The sequence below is a fragment of the Typopeltis vanoorti genome, chromosome 8, assembly GCF_054136105.1.
Source record: "Typopeltis vanoorti isolate ZY-2024b chromosome 8, IOZ_Tvanoo_1.0, whole genome shotgun sequence".
NCBI lineage: Eukaryota > Metazoa > Arthropoda > Arachnida > Uropygi > Thelyphonidae > Typopeltis > Typopeltis vanoorti.
The window spans coordinates 128,759,507-128,772,373 of NC_143556.1; the positions used below are offsets into that span (position 1 = coordinate 128,759,507).

At 36.3% G+C, this 12,867-nt stretch overlaps 1 protein-coding gene across 2 annotated transcripts in view; it reads left to right on the forward strand.

Moving 5' to 3' along the window:
• The window catches only part of Caf1-55 (chromatin assembly factor 1 p55 subunit), a 215,614-nt gene that overhangs the window by 129,535 nt on the left and 73,212 nt on the right, over positions 1–12,867 (forward strand). For both annotated transcript variants that reach the window (XM_090396934.1, XM_090396935.1), the window contains one exon: positions 4,830–4,884. In XM_090396934.1, the coding sequence (XP_090253060.1) occupies positions 4,830–4,884 (55 nt within the window). The remainder of the gene's footprint in view (positions 1–4,829; positions 4,885–12,867) is intronic.

Genomic DNA, 12,867 nt, shown 5'->3' on the forward strand with positions numbered 1-12,867 from the left:
TTCTTATTGGTTAAACCAAAATAAAAAATGATGGTACGACATGACAAAATTTCATGCCGGTTGGGGCGTTGCCCGGTTAAACAAGGCCCCCATTGTTTTTGCCAGGGAACCAGGGCGAACAGCGAAAAGTCAGCTACTGGAACAAATCTGAAAACAAACCCCAACTCAACATCACTAGAGTTAAAGATTGCTACTATCAACGTAAGAAGCCTGAATGGCAAAGACATGGGGCTTGCTGAGGAATTAGATAAGTACCAGATCGACATAATAGGGGTGACTGAAACAAAAAAGACCAAAACTGGTGAGATCTTTCTGAGCAATAAATACAAAATGTTATATTCAGGCAATGACAATCAAGAAAAAGGAGTATCCATAGTATTCAACACAAAATACGAGGCTAATCTTCTTGAATGGCAGTCAGTCTCAAGTAGAGTAATGTGGGAACTGGACAATGAGACTTATTTGTGCCTATGGTCCCACAGAAGGTTCTACAAAGGTAGAAGTGGAGGAATTCTTTGAGGCTTTAGACAAAGCAACTAGGAAATGATTGTGAGACATACAGAAATATTTTGGGAAAATTTGGAGAAAAGAGCAAAGCTAATAATAATGGCAAATACCTGTTGGATTTCTGCTCAGGACATGGACTGGTTATTACTAAAAATGTGCACAGATTCACATGGAGAGAAGCAAGGAATAAGAAAAGTCTCATTGACTATGTTATTGTTGATAGTGATGTTTTCTCCCTGGTGCAGGACACCAGAGTGTACAGAGGATTTTAAATTGGAAGTGATCACTATTTAGTCTTGAGCAGGATAAAATTTAAAATCATATTGAAAAGAATAACATGTAAGAAAGTTTTAAAACGAATAAAAGTTGAGCAGCTCTGAGACTAAAATACACAAAGATTATTGAAGAAAAAATGAAAGAGTTTGAGAACAGGAATCAAACCTTGGAGATTCAATGGCAAACTCTGAAGAAAACATTGATTGATTCCTCCAGACAGGCATGTGGTGAGGTTGTCTGCAAGATAAAAAAATCGGAACTCCCTGGTGGACACAAGAAGTTAAAGAGGCAGTGAAGGAAAAGAAGAAAGCATATCAAAAGTTCCTGGCAAATAAGTCAGCTTGTGCTCTTAGAGAATACAGAGACTAATGCAAGAATGCAAAACACTGTGTAAAATTAGCTAAACAAAAGTCATGGGAGGACTTTGGCAAGAATATAGAAAATAAATATCAAGAAGGTGGCAAAATATTCTTGAGGTTGATGAAGAAGCTTAGGAATGGGGGAAAGAGTGCTGTAAAAGGTGTTAGAGATGATAAAGGTGACATGAAAACGGGAGAAAAAGATATCCTTGAAGTATGGAGTAATTACTTTGAAAAACTGCTAAATGAAACAAGCAGTGATGACAGCACAGTGGTAAAAAACACTGACCAGGCATGCAGTCAGAAATACATATCCATACTTGAAGTAGAAAAAGCCATCAAAGGCTTGAAATGTGGAAAGGCAGCAGGAGTAGATGATATTCGACCAGAAATGCTGAAATATGGTGGTATAAAAGTCGTACAGTGGCACTGCATAGTTCAGAAAGCCTGGACAGAGGGACGAATTCCCAATGATTGGGGTAGAGCTCTAATAGTACCCATATATAAGAAACGAAATAAAACTGAATGCGAGAATTACAGAGGTATTTCCCTACTGAGTGTTCCTGGCAATATCTATGCAAGTATACTTGAGAAACGGTTGAGAAGAATTGTGGAAGAAAAGCTTAGTCAAGAACAAGCTGGATTCAGGCTAAATAGAGGCTGTCAGGATCAGATCTTCTCTTTACGACAAATAGTTGAGAAAGCATGGGATCTGTATTTAAGTTTTGTCGATTTGGAAAAATCATATGACAAGGTGCCAAGAGAGAAGCTATTCAATACGCTACAGTTATATGGTGTCAATAGAGCATTATATCAAGTAATACTTAGTCTTTGTTTGAGTTGTATGTCAGCAGTTAGAATTGAAGGAATTATTGGAAGATGGTTTAATGCTAAATCTGGTGTGAGACAACAATGTACATTATTTATATGAATCACATTATAAAGGAAAGTGGTATTAAACATGATATCAAAATTGGAGATGTTAATGTCAGCTCTTTGCTTTATGCAGATGATGTTATACTTCTAAATAAATCCGCTACAAGTGTGCAAGATTCTCTGACTAAATTGAATAGCTGTAGTAATAGATATGGTATGAAGGTCAGCAATAAAAAGACAAAGACAATGAAAATAGGCAGAATCATTGAAAATGTCAACTGTGTTTTGAATGGGGAACCTGTGAAACAAGTAAAACATTTCTGCTACTTAGGCACGATTTTTAGTGAAGATGGTAAATTAAATATAGAAATAGACAACAGAATCAGCAAAGCTGGTATGGTGGGAAGTCAATTGAATAAATTCATATGGAATAAGAGAGAAATTAGTCGAAACGCTAAATTAGCTGTATACAAGAGTTTTAACTTATGGATCTGAGAGCTGGGTCAGAAGTGAAACACTTGATCTAAGACTAGAGACCACAGATATGAGAGTCCTGAGAAAGATTATAGGCATGAACAGATGGCATCAGTGGCAATATCATATTAAAAACAAGTTTATTAGGAAAGAACTTGACATTGTCAACATCCAGGAATGCTATGGTGATATCGCATCATTTAAACAATATTTAAATGATGCGATATCAGAATGTGTCCCGAGAGTTCGAAGAATAAGTACAGTTGGAGTTAAATGGATGTGTAATCTTATTAAGTAAGAGATTCGTAAGAAAAGGATGATGTGGAATGAATACCGTTTGCATAAGGATGACGTCCGTTATGAACATTATAAGCAGCAGGCTGGAATAGTCACAACTGGCGTATGGAAAGCAAAGTCTGATTATGTAAAGAAACTGGCTCTGCATGCTAAAGACAACCCACAAGAATTCTATCGATATGCTGCAAGTAAAAGAAAGAATAACTCTTTTAAATCCAGGTTGTTCAGTTAATGAGTGCCCATTTTGTTAAAGGCTATCAGCCTAGTGAATGTAACATTGAGCTCACTGTTACCTCTTCACTAGATGAAGAAACACGGGTGTGTAAGGCCGAGGTATTAGAGCTGTTGCACAAACTGAATAAGAATTCAGCAATAGGGAATGATGGAATATCAGCATGTGTGCTAAAAGAGTGTTCAGCTGAATTGATCATTCCTTTGACCAGGATGTTTAATATGAGTCTCAGAACAGGGAAGATTCTGCAGGAATGGAAGGAATGTATGGCAATTCCATTGCATAGGGGTGGTGCAAAGACCGATGTATCAAACTATCGACCAATTAGTATCTCAGGAGTGGTGGTGGAGATTTTAGAAAAATTAGTTAGGGCTCACATTCAGAAATGGGTTGACAGTGAATCCCTACTTTGCAATGAACATGGGTTTACTAAGGGAAGGTCGTGTTTTAGCACTTGCTTACATTCTATGACAATGTTACCATTGAACTAGACAAGGGGAATGGATATACCATGATACTTTTGGATTTTGCTAAGGCTTTTGACGGAATACAACATGACAGACTGCTGCATAAATTGGAGAAAATGGGTTTGGGTTATACAACATTAGCATGGATAAGATAATGGCTGACTGACGGATATCAAAAAGTGGTATACGGGGGATCTGAGTCTGCAAGGTTTAAGGTAACAAGTGGTGCACCACAAGGATCAGTGCTTGGTCCACTGTTATTCAGTCTGTACGTTAATGATATTGGGAAGGATTTGACAAGCGATATACAGTTATTTGCTGATGATGCAAAGATAGGCAGGGTAATCATGAATGCTGCTGATACGCAGTCCTTGCAGAATGATTTGAATAAGCTGGAATTGTGGGCATGGGAAAATGGGTGTCAGTTCAATGTCAATAAATGTAAAGTCATTCACTTCGACTTGATTACCTATCCAATGTCGTATTATATTGGTGGGGTTAGGCTAGAAGAAAGTGATGAGGCTAGGGATCTTGGAGTGTTAATAGATAGGAAGTTGAAGTTCAGGGGCCATGTGGCAAAGATTGCAAATACAACTCAAAAGATAATTGCAATACTCAAACGAACGTTCACATGTAAAGATAAGGATGTTATTTTGCCTCTTTACAAGGCCTTGATAAGACCTCACTTGGACTATTGTGCGCAGGTCTGGTCTCCTGGTTTCCGATGTGATTCTGATATATTGGAGAGAGTACAAAGGCGAGTGTTAAAAATGATATCAGGATTGTGGAATACTGATTATGAAGACAGGTTGAGAATTTGGAGATTGCAGCGACTAGTAAACAGGAGAAAGAGGGGTGATATGATTGAGACTTACAAACTGCTGAAAGTGTCATACAGGATTTCAATTTATGGAGGGTGGAGAAAGGATGAGAGAGCATCCTTGGAAGCTGAGAATGAAGGGTGTAAGGGCTAGATTTTTCTCTCAGAGGGAGGTGCGTGATTGGAATAGATTGCCATTGGATGTTGTGAGTGCAAGCAGTGTGAATGAATTCAAGAATAAGTATGATAGGGGAAAGGACTCCAGGGCATTCTTAGAAGCTGAGAATGAAAGCTGCTAAGAAGGGAGGTGAGGGCTAGATTTTTCTCTCATAGGGTGCTGCATGACTGGATTGGATTGCCATTGGATACTGTGAGTGCAAGCAGTGTGAATGAATCCAAGAATAAGTATGATAGCTGGTGTGTAGTATGTGGCCTCCCTCAATGAGTCTCTGACTCCCTGGAGTTTCTCTTAATAATAATAATAATTATATGTTTTGATGATGTTTTCATACTGGTTTCAGATCCAAGTGGTGAATGCAGTCCAGATTTAAGGCTACGGGGTCATCAAAAAGAAGGGTATGTAAAATAAATTATTTAAAGAAATCTAATACGGAGGTACTTAAAAACTCTATAAATTAAAGATGCCAAGAATTTTGATGTTTAATCTTTTATCCAAGCAGAAACAAACAATATTTGTGTCTGAAGTATCTTCACAATTCTATATAGAGGCTAACCTGCATTTGTTACTTTAGCACTCCATAATGCAAAGCACGTAACCTTTCAGGTGTATATAATGCAGTGCATTATGGGAAAGGCCATAATGCACCACTACTTTGACTAATTTCGATATATCCATATACAAGCAGACAAAAGGTGTCTCACCTTATTATTAAAATACTCTGGATTAGAGATAGATATTGAAAGTTTTTTTGCACTTGTTTATACTGTAAATTATAGATCCCAATAAATTATATTCTTAGTTTAATCCTTTATTCAAATGTAAGCAAACATTGTTTGCATGTGAGGTATCTTCATGCACAAATGTTAAAAACACTGCTCTTCCTAAATTCTATCCTATGCTGTAGTTTACAGTAGTGGCAGGCCTTTTATAGCTATGGTGTCAAACCACAAATTGTCTGATCATCATCACCTAATGCCTTTTATTCCTTTATAGAGAGTACACGAGGCCTTTAAACCCTGTCTAGCTTCTGGAGATTGAGTGGGCAGTTCATTCTCCACCAGTATCCAATCAGAGATAGCTGGCCTATGTCTATCACTAATTATAGGCAGCACCAATGAAGAGACAGGCAAACAAGTGCTGCCATCTCTTGATGCCTTATCCTAACAGAATATGTTACTGTCTGAAATAACGTGGGTGCTACCGTTGATTTTCTTGAGTTTGCAGAGTTTCTGGGAGAAAAAACCTGCATGCCTGTGCGAGAGATCGACTAACTCGGGAACCAGTCAAAGATATGCTTAGAAAAAGTTACTCCAGTCAGCAGCGAGAATTGAACTTATGAGGGGTTCAAAAAAAGACTGAACTTTTTAAATAGTGCGCCAACTGGCACAGAGAGCACACTGTGGCTACTGGGTGCACCCAGTGGTGAGCTGTAAGGGGCTTGTCCGAGCCCTTTGTTAAATTTTTCTCAAATTTGCAAGCCCCTTGTTCTTCTTGTTTACTTTTTTATTTTATTTTAAAAAAAAGGGAAAAAAACATAATTTTTTGAAACGTATTAAGTGAAAAACTTATACGGTAACCTAACAAAGTGATTTTATTAAATAAAATATTATAGTTACTGTTACTACCATTTTACAAATAATAATTCACTTTTGGTAATCGCATACAAATAAATAGGACTATAAAATAATGCCCCTTGATTGGTACAGTTGATTATCACTAGAAATATTAACACAAAAGAGAAATATAACGTACTTCAATATTATTGTATTTAGATAATATTTATTTATTATTTTTAGATTGTTTGTCATAAAAACTTCTATCGCAAACAAAAGAAATTTATTTTGATTTTAAAAAATGGAGACTATTTCTTATCTGTGATTATAAAATATTTTTTTTTTATGTATGATAATTTAACACAGATGATTGTGTGCAAATATTTCATGTTTAGATCATGAAATATTTGTTTAAAAATGATAGCCTTTACAGGTTGATTGTCCTCACATACTTCTTGATTGTCATTTCTACACAAGCTGTATTAATAAACGTTTTTGTACAGCTTTTTTTTTGCTCGAGCCCTTTGTTAAAATTTCCATAGTCCACCACTGGGTGCACCTAACAGCAAGTTTTGACAACAAACTGCCATTTGCCCCATTCTGCTATGAGATTAGTCGTCGAGTTACATCTGCTGAAGCGAGCACATTAATGAGCTCTTCGTCAGATTGGTGACAATGAACTAGCTTGAAGAACAACGTGGGGGGGGGGGGGATTTTGCTGTAAACTTGGTAAAAACTGATACGTGTGTTTATGGCTATGATGTTGAAACCAAGATGCAATCGTCGCAGTGGGTGGAGAAAGGGTCTCCTTGACCAAAAAAAAAAAAGCACAGGTGAGTTGGTCAAAGAACAAGGTTATGTTGGTTGTGTTTTTTGATTGGAAAGGCATTGTCCGTTATGAATTTTACCACATGGTCAGATGATAAACAGAAAATTGTACCAGGAAGTTTTAGCATGTGTGAGGGATGTGTGCACAGGAAGAGGTCTGAATTGTGGGAAAACCAGACTTGGATGTGTCGACTTAAAATGGAGTTCTATTCCGATGATCTCTTTGTAAGTCAAAGGATTTTAAGTCAGAAATCATTACATGAACCATAAGGATTATGCAGACATTAAGATGCCTGAATTCTAAAATATGTGGGTCTGCTTTATTAGATAAAAGTCTAAATTTTCTCTTTGTTTATAGTGAAATAATACAAATGTATAAACTATAATATAAAATGACTGAATACAGTACTGTACTGTAATAGATGATGACGAATAAGGGTACAGTACTTCTGTGCACTTACAACAAAATAATCAGCTCAAAACACATGAAGCAAGAATAATTCTTTATAGCTGCTGCATTATTAATTGGGCATTTCCTCAGAAGAGGCAGGGGTGGCCAGTTTATCAACAACAAATTCATGAAATTACAAAAAAACATTATGAGGATGCTTCACCAGATGCATAACTTATGGAAAGTCTAGACCAGTATGGCGAACCTTTTTACCCAGGTGTGTCAAACATCTTTTTTTTTTTTTTTTAAATATTGACGTTGTTGATGTGCCATTTGCATACATGCATTATAAATTTAACTACATAATCATAGATGGTGACTTATACATATCATATTAGGCTATTTATTTAATAGGACACTGATATAAAATCTATGAATTCATATTCTTCTTCTCTTCCGTCTAAGAAGGGTTGAGTCTTCTCTTGAGCAGGATCCTCCAGTCGTCTCTATTCCTTGCTGCTCGAAAAAGTTCCTTATATGTTCTGCATCCCGAGATGTTCTTTATTAATTTCAGCCAGGTTATTCTTGGTCTTCTGGGTCTTCTTTTTTCAGTTGGAAAAGTATTGATTAGGACGTTAGGAAGTCTGTCTGCGTCCATGCGTACAGTGTGTCCAAACCATCTCAGTTGTTGTTTTCTAATTTTTTCTATTATTGTCTTTTTATACAATAGTTCTTGTCTGACTGTGATGTTTGTTTTCTTTTCTATCCAACTTGTTCTATTTATTTTTCTTAAGCATTTCATTTCAAATGTCAGCAGTTTTTTTCTCCTCTCTTTTCTTAACTGTCCACGCTTCTGCTCCATAGATGACTGTTGGTATAATTATTGATTCATATAATTTGATTTTGGCTTGCTTAGAAGAATTCATATTATACGATTAATTTAATAAACTGAAGTTACAAACTTACATTACATTTAATGACTTTCTGGTGCTGAGTGCTAGTAGGAAGTTGCTTTATAGAAGTGCTATAGTGTGTGCATTTTAATGCTACACAGGCAGCGCTCAAATCATTGCTCAATCTATTTCACCCTTTCGATTTGATATTATTTAAGGCAGAAAGTAGAGTTTCACAAGAGTATGTAGAAGAGAAAATTGTTAGAAGAGCTTTAGCAAAGATTTTAAGATTAGTTGATATGTTGTTCACGATATTTGGGGCTGGTTTCGTTTAAAAAATTTTCACTCTTGGGAAATACTTAAAATTGTTACTTTCTAAATCACGTTGAAATATTTTGAGTTTATTCTCAAAGCTGAAACCTACCTTCACCTTGACTGAGAGCGATCTTACATGATTTATTGCAGTTTTTTCATCAGAATACCAATATTTTTTCAACATCCAAGGTGTGTCACCTGAAACCAAGTGTGTCAGTGCTGACAAGTGTGTCATAGGTTTGCCATCACTGGTCTAGACTCATCTTCAGGATGAAGTGACAGGGGAAAAGCTTCTCCCCTGTCCTCTGTATACTTTTTGAAATCTCTCCATGTTGAGATCCGTTTACTCAAACAACTGAACTGCTTTATTAATAGATAGTGGCAAATGCCTCTGCCAACTTTTTCACTGTAATTTTTTCTTTTTCATGTCCCCCCCCCCCCCCCCCCCCGATTCTGCGGCATTTTGGTCTTCTAGTTCTCAATTCATTCGAGAACTCTTCTTCTCATCTTCTATGAACTGCTTTATAACTGCTTCTCATCTTCCATGAACTGCTTCGTTAACCTCTAGTTCCAGTACTATTTTTCAGCAGATTCTTCCAAATGACATTCATAAACTGTGCTGTCACCTCATTCCATGTTGACTACATTTTTGGTACAATGCAAGATATATTCCTTCCAAAAGTGTCTGAGAATTTCTTCACAGTAATAGCAATAGCCTGAGCAAAAGTATTTCTTAAATAATATGCCTTGAATGCAGCTATAACACCCTAGTCCATGTGGTACTATAGTTAGGTTGTATTCTAACATGTTAATAGGGTGGCCATGGTCAGTAAGAATGGTTGTAAGTTGAAGACTGACTTCTTCTTCTACGTGTTATTCCCGCTTCCTATGCAGGGTCCGCGTGTTGAAGACTGACTGTACCTGATAAATTTTAATACATTCTGATATAACGCTTTGTAAAATTTCATGCAGCCAATGCTGAATTATTGGTCTATATCATACCATAATGACTTGCACACATCCAAAATAATTTCCTTGGTTTGACTCTTTGTGTCCCTGCAGATTTTTTAATTGAAATAACTGGAATTGCGACAAATATTTGTAAGGGTCTATATACCCAATTTTAGTCAAATCCACCCAGAAACTCAGGATAACTATGTTATACTTCTAAATAAATCTGCTACAAGTCTGCAAGATTCTCTGACTAAATTGAATGACTGTTGTAATAGATATGGTATGAAGGTCAGCAATAAAATGACAAAGACAGTGAATATAGGCAGAATCATTGAAAATGTCAACTGTGTTGTGAATGGAGAACCTGTGGAACAAGTAAAACATTTCAGCTACTTAGGCACGATTTTTACTGAAGATGGTAAATTAAATATAGAAATAGACAACAGAATCAGCAAAGGTGGTATGGTGGGAAGTCAATTGAATAAATTCATATGGAATAAGAGAGAAATTAGTCTGAACACTAAATTAGCTGTATACAAGACAGTGTTCAAACTAGTTTTAACTTATGGATCTGAGAGCTGGGTCAGAAGTAAAACACTTGACCAAAGACTAGAGACCGCAGATATGAGAGTCCTGAGAAAGATTATAGGCTTGAACAGATGGCATCAATGGCAATATCATATTAAAAACGAGGATATTAGGAAAGCACTTGACATTGTCGGCATCCAGGAATGCATTAACAGAGCTAATCTCAGGTGGTATGGTCACCTAAACAGAATGGGCGAAGAAAGATTAGCAAAACAAGTGTTCTCTGCCAGGTTGGCAGCAAAACGACCCAGAGGAAGACCAAGATATAGGTGGATTGATATGGTACAAAGTGGCTTAGACGATAGAAATATAAGATCTGATAATGTTGGAGTCTTGACAAGTAACAGACTGATTTGGAGGAAAATTGTAGATAGAAAGTTAGTAATGATGTAATTTTTTTCATGTAGTACTATCATATCCTGTACACCCCTTGAGGGTACACGAGGAATTTGATGATCATGTGTACAGAATCTTATGATAGTACTTCATGAAAAATTACATCATTCCAAGCTTCATATCCAGATTAGCTTGACACCCAGAGGAAGACCAAGGGCTAGGTGGATTGATTCAGTGCTTTAGAAGCACAGAATGCCAGATATGAAAATTCAATAGATACTGCTTATTGTGATCACTTTGGCACAGTCGCTTTTCAATAATAATCGGCTGATAACATTAAGCAAAGGATATAAAAAATTGCATTATTTATTTCAATTTATTGTTATGAACAATATTTAATTTAATTTATTGTTATAAACAACTTTTTTATAAGCAACAACATTAAATTTATTTTAAAAACTTGTCTAGTGTTGTCTGTCATGTTTTTGAATATAGTAGTTCATGAATAAATTGCTCGTTATCATGATGCCTTTCGAAGTTTATCGCTGTATGTGGCACACTGCAATGAAGTATTCATGGAGCTTCTTGCATCTGGGCATTGGTTGGAGGAGCTTCTGAAATTTGTTCATCTATACTTGTATTAGGTTCACTTTCTTCTATTAGTTTAAAGTTCTCATCGGAAGCAACACTTGGCATATTTCCAACACTTCATTGTAGCCACCACTTCAACGTTGTTATCAATATACATTTGGGGTTTTATCAAAAATTTAATTTGTAAGATATTCAAATTCTTTGGAAGAAGGAGTTTCAGAGTTTGTCTTAAAAAATCCTCCTTTTTAGAAGCAGTTTTCAATAATCTTCTCATTGACTTGCTTCCATGAATTGCTACCAAATGCAATGAATCAAGAATGGAAATCTTTTTTGAAATTGCACTTGCATCAGATTGGTCTTTTATATAATTAAATTCAGCTGTAATTCTTGCACGAACTTCCCTGCTATAATAAGCTTTAAAAGCTCATATGATGCCTTGGTCACATGCTTGAGTTAAAGATGTAGTGTTCAAAGGCAAGAAAATTACTTTGGTGTTCTTTAATGATAAATTGTTTGTGTGGGCAGTGCAGGTGTCTACTAACAAGACAATTTTTCACTTTAATTTAAGATCCCACTTAACTAACCAATTATTGAAAATATCAGTCATCCAAGCATTGCACTAGAACAGTAGTCAACAGGTAGACTTTTGACACTTAAAACACTGAGGATTTACTTTTTCCAATTAGGAGCTCTCATTTCTCACCTTTCATATTAGCATAACAAAGAACTGTCACTCAACTTTTGAAGATTTAAATCCTTTAGTACTTTCATTTTTAAACAAATAAGTATGCTCAGACATTGCATGAAAATAGAGTCCTGTTTCGTCTGCATTGTAAATATCCTCGGAAGAATATTCAGCAATAATTTTTGGCCACTCGGTGTTAATCCACGCATCGGCCGATAAAAAATCAGAACTTTTTTCTTCACCATGAATTGTACACAATATTCTCTCACTTTTTCCACCTGTTCTTTCTTGCTTCATTGTGGTGTGCGAGAACATTCCAGTTACGTAGAGTTCAGTGGATGCGTATGTTGTTGTGAACAGTGATAAATTTCTGCCGTTAAATTTTCTCTAAATTTCTTGGCAAATTGTGGCTAAAAAACGTCGGCATTGTTACAATATTGCATACCAGCTACTTGTGGTTGTGTATGCTAAAGAACATGGAAACGGCTGCAGAGAGGCATTTTGGGCCATCCCCAACTGAGAAAATGATAAGAACTTGGCGGAATCAGGAAGAGGATCTAAAAAAAAGCAACTCAACTCATAGTAAACATAACCTACGAAGTGGAACTGCAAAATGGCCAGAACTTGAGGCAGAACTGAATACTTAGATTTTAGACCACAGAAAAGCAGGACTTTCAGTGTCTACAAAAATGATTATTCATCAAGCGAAAGCGATAGCCACTAACAGAGGGATCACCAACTTTACTGGATCAACATCATGGTGTTCAAGATTCATGAAGAGAAACCAGTTATGTATGCGAACTAAAACAAAAATATCACAAAAGATGCCAGCTGAATATGAAGAAAAAATTATTGAATTTCATCGATTCATCATTAACGCAAGGAAACGAGAAAATTTGAACTTGCACAAATAGGAAACATGGACGAAGTTCTGCTGACTTGCTGTGCCTTCAAACAAAACTGTAGATTCCAAGGGCACAAAAGGTGTTACTTTAAAACTTCGGGGCACAAAAAACTTACTACACGGTTGTTTTATCCTGTTGTTCTTGTGGGACAAAATTGCCGCCACTATTGATTTTTAAAAGGAAGATGCTACCCAAAGAAAAACTGCTTAAAAGAGTGTTTGTATGTGTTCACGTAAAAGGCTGAATGGATGGAGGAGGAATGAAGTTATGGATAGAAAATTTGGTCTAGGTGCCCTGGCAGACTGTTGAAGAATCCTGCCCTGCTAATATGGGATCAGT